The following is a 12,173-nucleotide window of genomic DNA, read 5'->3' as shown; positions in this document are numbered from 1 at the left end:
CCAGATTGATCCAGATGAATTAACATCTTAATCACCTGAATCTGCCAGGACGCCAGTTCCTTTGCAAGCATTTTGACTTCGGCTTTTAACAACGAGATTGGCCTGTATGAGGTACAATCCACTGGTGTTTTGCCCTCCTTGAGTTTGACCACTATATTGGCCAATGCTCGATCTCTGCGTAGAGAGCCCGAATGGCAGCTTTCCTTAAACATTCCCAGCAAATAGGGGGCTATTTTAGAGGCCGTGGGCTTGTTCATTTCAATGGACAGGCCGTTAGGCCCAAAAATCAATAAATTTGGCATAAAAAAATTATGATGTTGCATTTGTGTGTGCATTGTTCTTTTCCTGTCCTGTGAAATAATCCCACTCACATGTGCGCTTTATCAGGAGAAGTGAGGGAATGCAGGATTGTAGAACATTTGACTTTAACCACTTTCAAATATGCCAGTGTGCACAAAAACGCCTTTTAGAAAATGCCTTCAGAATCACCAGAAATGGGTAACCCTATATTCTGTGTGGAGTAAAAAAAAACCTTTCTTTAAGTCACTTATAGGTCTCTTTCACTGATGCATACCTTTCCTTTTCCTTCTTGACTATTTTTGTATTCATTAGTTTTGCCTTATGAATTGATGCATTGTAGAGTATCAATGAAAAATTAACACAAGCCATTGCTCGGTTGATGGCTCTAGGCATGTAATGTTTTTGGACAATTGATAAATACTATATATCTGGGTGATACTTCTTCCCACTGATTACTTACCTATAGAATATTCCCCAGGTGCCAGACCGGATCTGGAAGTTTTTTTGGCAGTGCACCGGCCCGCTGCTAGGTGGCGTCATGTGGCTCCATGGTAGCCTCGTTCTGCCCCAGAAGAGATGAAGCGGAGCTGCATATTCACATCACCCTTGTGCTTGGCTGTCAGTTCCTTTCTTTCGTTGGTAGACATATTCTTTTACAAATTATTTTTCTAGTGTGTAAGAGAACGAGGTACGCGCCAAATGCTACAGGGTTCCAACCGTGCTAAAACTGCCAGGAACAGATGTCAGTGATGTACCCATATGAGTTATGTCTTTGGCGTTTGAGTTCGCCGTGACTCGAAGTTGTGTTAAAAATGTTTCCTCTTGCACCCGAAGGTGATCTGGGGCCATGAAGAAAACCTTTGTGTCATGAAACATTGAGAGAAGGAACAGACCTCGTGCAAGTCCCTCCCAATCCAAGTCGAGGGTATGGACCTGTGCCCACTCTTAAGGACATTCCTGCATTTTTTGTGGTCGAAGTCATCTGACAAGCCTTATGTTGAAGAAGAAGCATAATAAGTCAAAGCAGTACTTGATCCACATCCTGCCACTCTCCTCCCGGAGACAAGTTTTGAGGCGGTCTCCTAATCGCCAAATGAGGTGACGATTCTGGAGTTGATCTCAAAGTACCTCGAGTTCCCTAGACCATCTACAGGTTGAAACCTTTAAGATGCGCAGGCTGCTTATTTTTGTGACTCCTCCGCCTCATTTGGGCTCCAATTGTCCCCCTTTGCTCCCAGTCTTGTTATCGACAGCACATTCTCTCTGTATGCTCTCTAACCCCTTGGAACCTGCTTCTGCACCGGCTCCAGTGGCTACTTTCACTCTGGATCCATACCCTGCGCCGGTCCAATGTCTTACACCTACTGTGGTCATATGGCAACTCCGCTCTAGTGCACCCGGTCCTTGTACAGTCTGGCTGAGCTAGCACACTTCCACTACTATGAAACTAACCTCAGAATCTCCATCATCTGTTTAGCTTGGATTTTGACCAGAGTTTGCCATCACCTGATAATAACGGGTGGTGATGGGGATGATTAGGTTATACGATGATGATAATTTATATAGGGACTTGCAGGAGACCAGTGGGTTAGATAATTCGAATGATGCTGTTTTGATTTCACCCATTGGACCCCCAACAGTAGTGAAAATGTTATTTGCTGTAGCAGGAAGCAGAATTGTGGGAATTGTAGTGTATTTTGAATGTGTTATGTAAAACAAACAGCATGAAGAGAGCCTTCATAATTGAGCCTCCTGTCCTGTAGTACAATTGCGCTCTAAAACAGTGTTTCCCAGACTGTGGGTGGCGACCCACGAGTGATGTTTGGTATTTATCTTGTCACATCTACCATTTTTCTAAGACAGAGGTCAAATATCAGTTATTGTCTTTTGACAAATTGCTGCTTAATCTTGTAACATAGGACTGGTATTTACTTTTCTTTTTCTGACTGTAAAGTGACAGCAGTTTTTAAAGAGAAATGTGTGACTATCTTGCTACAGTACAGGGAACGTGAAAGGTAACGATGGAGGCCATTTATTTTTGTTTCTTTGTAAAAGCCTTTAAATGAACATTATGTATTCATCATTAGGTTAGCAAATATGAATCACATTTTTTGTAATTTTGAAGTGTGCTGGAAACAGATATTAATAGGATCAAAACAAATCAAGACACTTTACTTTATGGAATACAAATGATAAATATTCACAGAAACCTGATCTCAACACATTATCATCTGAGTGCTATATAGTTTTATCACTAAAACGGTATGTCTATGCAGAGTAGTGGCCTTTTCAATGGAAGATATGCTGTCTGTTAATGACAGTGCCCTACCACACATTGCTTCAGTTACATAAAGAAATCGCTCCTTCCCATGTATGTGGCTTTGTATTTTATTTATTTTCTCGTGGGTAGTTTATGTGACAGTAACTTTCGTATATCACTCGAGAATATTTCAGTGGATTGCCCTTGTGTGGATAAAAATTGCAGAGTACAGCACTTAATTGAAGTGTGTGAACATTTTAGCATGAATTACTTCTTGTTCAATCTTTACCATATTCTTTGTGAGATGTTGAAACCTTTTTTCATCTTCTTGAATACTGAGCCATTTCATTTAATCTGTTATGAGTGGCAATTTTTTTTCATTTGTTTACATTTTGGAAAGCGCGTTGAAACAACTCTGTATTGCCTATTTTATTTAGGTTGGACCAGATGTTTTCTGACGCTTTTAGCAAAGATCATCAGCTTATTCGGGCTGACCCCAAGCACAATCTGTATCTTGCCTGTGCGCTTATGGTTCGAGGAAATGTACAGATTTCAGACCTTCGAAGAAACATTGAGAGGTTGGATATTAACGTTCTTAAATTTTTACTCGTTCAGTACAGTGTTTTACATGTTTTCAAAGTTTCGAATGTTTCTGCATTAGAGAGGAAAACTGAGAAAAGTGTGAAAACCTTAGAAATACAGTACCTAACGCAGAGGCAGGTTATTAGCAAAATAATCCTTTTAAACTTGTATTTAATTTAGTTCTTCATAAAGGTAAGAGTAAAATTTGGAGCCAAAATTACATTGCTTGGTTTGATTTTCCTTTTTCTTTAGATTCTAAAATGTGTGCCACATATACATGCTACTTGTGCACAACATTTGAGTACCTGAGTCTTCTGAATATTTTTAACATGACGAGATTAGAAACACGTTTCCCTGGTTTCATTAACTCAGTAATGTCTTCACTTATGCTCTGAATTTTCCCATTGTGCCCCAGTTTGTCCCTTAGTCTGAATTGTCTTTGCATAAGTTTAAATGAGTGTCTTTCAAGGTGCTTGGTTGTATTTTCAGTAAATAGTGGATTCTAACATGTCTTTCATTCAGTCTTTCGAGAGAACAGTACAATAACAGTTTGTTAAAACATTTCTATTCTTCAGGCTAAAGCCTTCACTTCAGTTCGTCTCCTGGAATCAGGAGGGGTGGAAAACAGGCTTGTGTTCCGTGCCTCCTGTTGGTCATTCTCACTCACTCCTTGCACTGGCAAACAACACCTGTGTAAAGCCTACCTTTGTGGAGCTCAGAGACCGATTTGCTAAACTTTATAAGAAAAAGGTACGTGGGAGTTAAAAATGGTCAAGAAAAAAGTCTATATTTTTTTAATAAACTCAGGATCCAACTCATAGCTGCCAAGGTTTCAGATTGTTTGTGTGACATTTCCAAAGTTTCAGTGTACTTATGAGTGACATTCAATGACCAATGTGTGACACTTAGGAGTGAAGCTTTCTCAGGAGTAAAATCAAGCAATGAAGTACATAAAAACAGATAAATACCAGAAGTTACACTCATATGAGCAATGAGAAACTCAAAGATCCTAAAACTGCTGCAAATCACCTGATATGGAAGGGCACATTTCTCTCTCTTTCATGTGATTCATTTATTTTACAGCGCTTATCTTACTAGTGTAGGGTGTCAGAGCACTTTACATCACACAATGAATAATAAGTGTGTAAATCAGTCTATAGGAAATCCTACATAATACAGGTGACGATTACAAATTGTAGAATCACGTCATGCCTCCTAGTAGGCCATATATTTTAAGAGTGGTTTCCGAGAAGCACAAACATTGAATTAAAAAAAATACAACAGTGGTTGGTTTTACTAAAAACAATGTTTTCCTAACCCGACTAAATCTTTTATCAAGATTAGGATAATGAAAGTCTGAGAGGAAACATAATGTTCGAACCAATACAATGCAGTTTGAATACAGGCCCATTTATTGCAGTTCATAAGTAATTGTGTTTTATTAGGATTGAATTTTACGATTGTAATTTATGAACTGTAACTTACAAAAGGATCTCTGTGACAAAAGGAGTATCCCACTGAGCTACCCACATAAGTACTTTAGTGATCTGCATGCGCACGTTCTTTGCAGCAGGCATATTAACCCTCTGTGCTACTTCATGTTGGGTGAAAACTGCCACTAGACAAAACACTGATATTGATCCAGCAGGAACATTATTCACCAGAGTGATCTCTTCATGATATCAATTGTTGCCAGAAAACTGGAGACACAAGGAATTCATCAAGAGGCGGTTTTATATGTGAAACACAGCACCTGAGGAGAGAGACGGCCCCCACATCATTGTTGTTAAAAGGACCGATTCCCATGTCCTATTCCCACGTGGGCGGAACCAGTAAAACAAAATTAAGCACTGTCTACAACTGCTTACAAATATACAGAACACAGGGGCCTCTGCACTGCATGGCATAAAGTAAAAGCAAACTGAAAACACAGACAGGAGAAGGAAACATGGTATAGGGAATGTCCGGGCCCAGGACCACAACAGTTGAAACAAAAAATACTCTATTAAAAGAAAAACAATTCCTACCTTAGAATTCGAATAAAAACTACTGGGAAAATGAGGCCCCTGCACGCCTGAGGAAGGCCTGCAGTAACAGAAAGTCACAAAGCTGCGCTGCAGCGTCCTACTGCCTCGTCCTGCCCTGAAGTGTCCATATGTCGACTTGTCAGGGAGGACAGTCAAATTCTGCCTGGGGCAGCAATTCCTGGGGGCCTAGGTTCGTTGGCCAGAAATCGAAATTAAAAAACATCCTATTGCTACAGCCTGCGCCAAGTCAGAACCCTTCCCCGTGGGCGTTATATAGTCCGGCAGAGTCTGTCCAAGTGCGCCAGACCCGACAGACGACAGACGCCCTACTCTGGCAGACGGCGCCAATTCAAGATGAAAGAACAAAAATTAAAAGAAAAAAACTGTTCCTACCTTAGAATTTAAAAACTTTGTGAAATCGAGGCCCCTGCACTTCGAGGGAAGCATACTGCAACCTTCAGAGAAAGCCAGGCCCATGAAGTCAGACACCAGGCCTATGGTGTTACATCTCTGTGCCACACTGTCCTGCTGTCGTGGGCTGCCTTGAAGTGTCCGTCTGTCGAGGGCAGGGAGGACAATAAAACTGCGGCCAGTGGCAGCAATTAATGGGGCCTAGGTCCACTGGCAGGAAATTGAAGAAATAAAAAAGACATTATGCTGCCACAGCCTGCGCTGAGTCCAGACACTGCAGCTTGAAGTCAGAGTCTGTTCACGTGACCTGACAGGCGCCAGTGGCCCAGTCTAGCAGCAGATGGCGCCAATTCAACATAGTAAATGCCCATGTGATCCTCTGCAGAATATGTCCCTGGTGGCCGCAAAAAGGTGTCAGTGGCTCTAACCGCGAGTCGATGGGGTGCCGCCAGTTACTGAAAAATAGCAACACTAGGAAGGCACACACTAAGACTTCAGCTGCAACACAGGCAGGGTACACAGGCGAAGATAACCTGCACGCTAATATAATGTAAACCACATTTTATTAGAAGAGAAAGCGATATCTCACTCCACTCACTTACTTAAGAGGCTGCAAACTGTTATGGGCCCGACCGCCTCGTGACCACAACCACTCCAGCAGCATGAAGATTCTGCGGCAGAGATGTACAGTGGTGTTTTCTGGTATCTAGCAGCCGCTGCAGTCCTGTCCTCGGGGTTGGGTCGGGTTTGCCGCCGGTTGTGAATATCGATCACATTTTTTAAATAATATGATTACTGTGGTGCGAGCAGCGCTCATTGCCACTACAGCAGTGAGCACCCACAGATACTGCACCTCAGGAACTGCAGCCACACGCCCGTGCAAAAGCGCACAGAGGAGCATGTTATCGCAGTCACGTGTACATCAGTATGCTGTGCAGTGGGAATAAAATAATTGTTACATTGTAGCAGCTAAGCAAGAGCTGCTGGAGCCCCTAAAGCCTGCAGGTAGCCACCTCAACTTTAGTTTAGCCTTCCAAGGGTGCACAATTACTAGAACTTGAATGGCTTGACAGCGAAGGAGTGTCATGCCTATTATGCGTGACTTTGCATTTCAGTGCGGTGATGCGGACCACCACACTGAAATGCGTTAGTCTCACGCCTAATGCGTGATCCGTGGCAGGGCTGCCAACTCATGTTCATTCCTCCTGAAGGAAACACTGTAGCATAGAATTAAAGAATGCTCTATACATTAGGAGCAGGCTACAGATATGTGAGCTGGCCTGCCTATGAGTAAATTACATCAAATAGCTCCTTTACTATATGGTACCATTAGAAATTCTTGTTTGGCACTGACCACTCAATCATGCAGACATGTTAGCAAAAACCAAGTCCTAGCCTTCCCTCCATCCTGTGCCTCTTTGCTATTGGTACTCTACTCTAGGTTTCTTCTGGACTCCTAAGTTCCCACCTTTTAGAAATGAGGGTCTCTAATTGGTAGAGGTTTGCACCTTTGTCCAAGTAGGGACTTTTCTTCCTAGTCTGGGTAAGGGCAATACACTTCTAAAATAACCCCTGCTCACCCCCTTGATAGCTTAGCACAAGCAGACAGGCTTATTTCAGGGGCAGAGTGTAAAACATTTGTGCATGCATACAGTAACACAGTGAAAACACTACAAATGGACACCACACCTGATAAGCGTGGCTCAAATCCACCCGAGTGACTTACCACACTCACCTATAGTTACTCAGTAAGAAGTCAGCCGGACAGTGGAGAAGAATAAACAAGGTATTTTATTAGGCCACAAACTCCCATATGAGAGGGCCCTGTCCGACCTCACCCCTAAGAGTGCGCCGAGAGGACTGACTCATATCATCACAGCAATACATTATAACATGGTACAGCGAAGCAAAAACACGCCCCTTCTGGAAAAATACTAAACCCCAGAGAGAGGAACAATGGCATCATACAAGAGGCATCTGCACCTGCACAGGCAACATTTGGATATCTCTGCCCGAGGCCGCGGAGCCGGGCCTCAGCGTCTCTGGTGCATGAAAACATTACTGATAAGGAAATTGTTAGTTTCGCCCACAGCTAGCTAAGAAACGAAAAACTGCTGCATTAGGGTTTTTTCTATTCCTACGGGAGGGGGACTGAGCGAGTGCGACTCGCAGGCACAGTGGAACACTCAAAATGGAGGCACAAAAGCTAAGCTAAGAAAACTGAATATCGTCACACACATAAATGAATAACCACTTGAAGAGTAAAATAAACGCAAAGGCATGATTATATACTTCGTTAGTTAGACACATGATGCTAACTTGCATATGTAAATGTTAATGGGCGGGGCATTGGAAAATGAAACCTATTAGACCCTCCTTTTAGCATCATTTGGCTAACTGGGGCGTAGCCTTTATTAGCTAAAAAGGTAGCGCCTTTACAGTCAATTCTAAGGGCGGGGAACACTTCAATCAAAAATATCATCATCAATAAAACATCAACCAATTAATATTAGGAAGCTCAATCGCATTAGAAGCAGGATATTGACCATTCACTTTTCTTGGGGGCCGTAAATTGCTAGCACACATTGAGCAACAAGGGGGAAGGCAATAAATGCAAAGGCAGCATGTCAGTAGCACACCCACTATTCCTACAATCCCCATCAGTAATTCCCAACCCCACGAGGAGAAAACACCCCAGAGCCACCCCTGTAGTGATCATGTCCCAGTGTCCTGATGAAGTTCAGTCGCTAGTCTATGAAGTTTCTGTACCGCCAAGTTAACAGTCTGGGCTGAATTAGGAATATATACGCAGCAAAACGTCCCGATGACGCGGCAGGCTCCACCCCTATCAGCAAGGATGACGTCTAACACCATCCTGTTTTGGATCGTAAATAATCTCATAGCCTGCATCTCAACAGACATATTAGCAGCAATGTCTGCTTCAGTGTTAACTACTTTCTCCATTACCCTTGATAATCTACGGATGGCCCTACTGTTAAATATTGGACCCCAAAATGGCAGTAAGCCCTTAGAAAAATCTGTCCATTGCTGTAGTGAGGTGTCAGTCTGATCTACATCCTCAACTTGGAGCGCCCTCCTTGTACGCTGCTCCGGCAGACTGGGGAACCTACGATGAGTCTTATGATAGTCGGAGGGTGCCACATACACAGGTGGAAGCAAATAGGCCAGATAACAGATCCCACCCCAACCTTCAGGCAGCCATAGGTAACCATTGTCTCCACAGACAAAATAGATATTTGGAGGTGTTACTAGAGAAGGACTAAGGGGCAGGCGAATCGATGCAGTCACATTGCAAGAGCTATTCCCAACCTTTATAGGGCCCCTCCCTATAATGCAAAAGAGTGGTGCAGGCCCCACAACCGCTAAGGGCATCAAAGAATGACTGCTACCGTTCCTTGTTGGGGGGTGTCTATATGACAGAGAGGTGTTCAACTGTAGAAATCTTTCCCGAACTTTGTCAGTGTTATTTGGAGTCATGAACCGCCCCACTGTCTTCGAACATGTCTCCAAAAATGTTTGATCAAAACGTCCGTCGGTAAACAGCTGTCAAAGAGAGGAAGAGGGCATAGGGCGTACTCGCATTGTCATAGTAGATCCCCTATTGGGTAGTCGGGAGATAAAAAGTCGGGTTGCTGGAAATATTTCACCATACCAATCAAGGTGTACCACCCCACACAGCTATTCACTGGTGACAGGGAAAGTGCCAGAAATCTATCTTTTTTATAAGCAGCAGAAGGTAACAGCCCACAAACCCAACAATCGGTCACATTATATACTGCATGAGCATGATGTAGAGTCTTGATAAAAACATTATCTCTATAACCTTTGCGTAAACATTGTTCACCATAATCAACAGTAATCATGTTATGTTCGGGGATGGCAGAAGGTGTGGGAGCAAACACATGTATAGGATAGACTTTGTCCAGAAAAAACAATATTCCAAGGACCAGAATAAATGCAATAATCAGTATTATGATGGCCACAATTTTTCCTTAACATGGTAAAGCCAACCATGGGGAATCAGGCTCTGGTCTACGAGGAGCTGCGAAAGGCTGCTCCTCGTCGGGGACGGGACGGCCAAAGGGTACATTTCATTAACTAAAAATCAAAAAATAAAACTAAACTAGAAAAAATAGTCCCAGGCACTCCGAAACCGGCCAGAGGGGTTCTTCAACCCTTAAAAAGGGATCTTCGTTCCTGTGTCCGTTAAAGCCTCACAGGTAGACTTCTATTGTTCATTCCCTAATCCCTCGTTGGAGTCGCACAGCTGCAGCAACTCAGGAGCACTAATCTGGGCCCAGACACAGCTCTAATGTCTCGTTAAACAAAATCTTCAGCCAAGCACCAGGGCTCTTACCAGTCCATCCCTATCGCTAAGCTATTCTGTGAGACATTGTCCACACCTCTTCCTGTTCCAGCGCCCTATCTAAGCCCTTCTTCCAGTGCTCAGTCCCTCATGCCTTTCTCCTTTCTGGGCCGCAGATTATAACGAGTGCTCCCTCGCACTTCAGGATCTGTGAACAGAATGGGGAGGTCTTTGGCAAGGATTGCGTCCTCTGATGCCTGGTCTCTTTTCTCAGTGGGAACCTCGGAGCTTGCAACAATTTTTTTCTTTCTCTTTACTGTACTCAGCTCCTCTCCCCTCAGTGAAGCATCAGAGAAAGGTGTGTATCTTGGTATCACTTCACACTCTTGGTCAGCAACGCCGTCTCTCACCCATTTATCATACGGTAATGGCAGTGGAACCTTCTTTACATGAGAGGCATGCGTCCACGCCTTTTGACCCTCAAATCGAAGTGGGGTACGAGTAGTCAGGAGCACCTGCCTCGGCTCCGACCACCTTGGTTCCAGGCAAGACTTCCGTTGATACTTCTTCACCACAACCCAGTCCCCGGGTTGTATGGCATGTCCGGGCCCCTCCGGCAACTGCTTCAGGGTGTCTGCTACCTGCTGATGAATAGAACGAAGATATTTAGTCAAAGCATACAAGTAGTCTATCAACAGAGGGTGCTCAATCTCTGAAAAACATTTTGGTCTCGGTACCCCCCAGACGTTAGCGGGGCGGCCAAAAACTACCTCGTGAGGGGAGACACCCGTTTTGGAATTAACTGTCACTCGGGTGGAAAGTAAAGCTAAGGGAAGGGCATCTGGCCAACGGAGTCCTGTACTCTCCTGTATTTTGGCCATCTTCAATTTGAGTGTTCCATTGAATCTCTCCACTAGACCCGCGGCTTGAGGGTGTTGGGCTGCATGGAACTTTTGAGAAATCTGCAGACCCTTACATATCTGTTTCATCAATTCAGCATTAAAGGATGTGCCGTTATCACTCCAGATCACTCGGGGCAGGCCATAGCGGGAGAATTACTCCTTTATCAACATCTTAGCTGTAGAAATGGCTGTGCAATCTTTTGTTGGGAAAGCCTCCACCCACCTGCTAAAAGAGCATACAACCACCAAGACATATTTGAGGTTGTTAACCCTTTCCATTTCAATATAGTCCATCTGAATCACCTCAAAAGGGAAAGAAGGGGGAGCGAAATTGCCCACTGGGACAGGTGTCCCTTTTCCTGGATTATGCCTTAAACATACCATGCACTGTTGCACTAAATGAGTAGCCACTTTAGAAATATTCTTGTTGCTCCACACTGGGTCTAATAATTTGCATATACCCTTGGCACTAATATGTGCTGGCCCATGAGCCATTGTCACCACTGGGAGGACATATGCGTCTGGGAGAAACCATCGTCTTTTGTCTGTCACATCCGTCCAACATTCATCAGAGTCCAATCGCCCCCCACCATCCTTCCATGTCCTTAATTCATCCTCAGTCGCCTTTTCTTGTATGTTCTTCACGCTCTGCACAGTATCTGCAAACATATTAACATCTGGTACCCATCTAGCTGGTCCTGCCACAAACATTTGTGGGAGTTTCGTCCTAGCTGTCTCCTTAGCTGTCTGGTCTGCGAACGCATTTCCCCGTCCTACATCATCAACCACCGCTTTGTGTGCACTACACTTTATCACAGCTAGTCGTCTGGGTAGCGTCAATGCTGTTAGCAGTCGTAATATCAGTGGGCCATGCTGAATTCTCTGTCCATGTGATGTCAAAAACCCCCGTTCTGCCCACAGTCTCCCATAACTATGAGCCACGCCGAAGGCGCATTGGCTGTCAGTGTAGATATTCACATCCAGTCTTTCACTCAACTCACACGCTCGCATCAAGGCTATTATTTCTGCGGCTTGGGCCGAATGATATGGAATCCTAGAAGTCTCCACTACTGTCTCTAATGTCGTAACTGAATATGCTGCCGTCGAAGTACCGTCTGCAAGTTTAAAACAAGACCCGTCAACATACAGTTCCCCATCAGGATTGTCTAGGGGTGTATCGGTCAAGTCAATCCTCCCTTTCGTCTCTTCCTCTGTCCGAAACAAACAATCGTGTATTTCATCGTCCTTTGTATCTGATGGGATGGGTAGCAACGTGGCTGGGTTCAGAGTGACACATCTTTTTATCGTGACATGGGGTGCGAACAAAGTCATTTCGTACCCAGTAAGACGAGCACTGGTTAGGT

General features: G+C 44.0%; 1 protein-coding gene across 2 annotated transcripts in view; it reads left to right on the top strand.

Annotated features, from left to right (window-relative positions):
- TUBE1 (tubulin epsilon 1) overlaps positions 1–12,173 on the top strand; it is a 123,328-nt gene that overhangs the window by 79,502 nt on the left and 31,653 nt on the right. For both annotated transcript variants that reach the window (XM_086926827.1, XM_086926828.1), the window contains 2 exons: positions 2,998–3,138; positions 3,718–3,892. In XM_086926827.1, coding sequence (XP_086782953.1) covers positions 2,998–3,138; positions 3,718–3,892 — 316 coding nt within the window. The remainder of the gene's footprint in view (positions 1–2,997; positions 3,139–3,717; positions 3,893–12,173) is intronic.

This window comes from Lissotriton vulgaris, chromosome 6, assembly GCF_964263255.1.
Source record: "Lissotriton vulgaris chromosome 6, aLisVul1.2, whole genome shotgun sequence".
Classification (NCBI taxonomy): Eukaryota; Metazoa; Chordata; class Amphibia; order Caudata; family Salamandridae; genus Lissotriton; species Lissotriton vulgaris.
The sequence above is the reverse complement of the archived record's forward strand: the minus strand, read 5'-3'. Positions and strand labels throughout refer to the sequence as shown.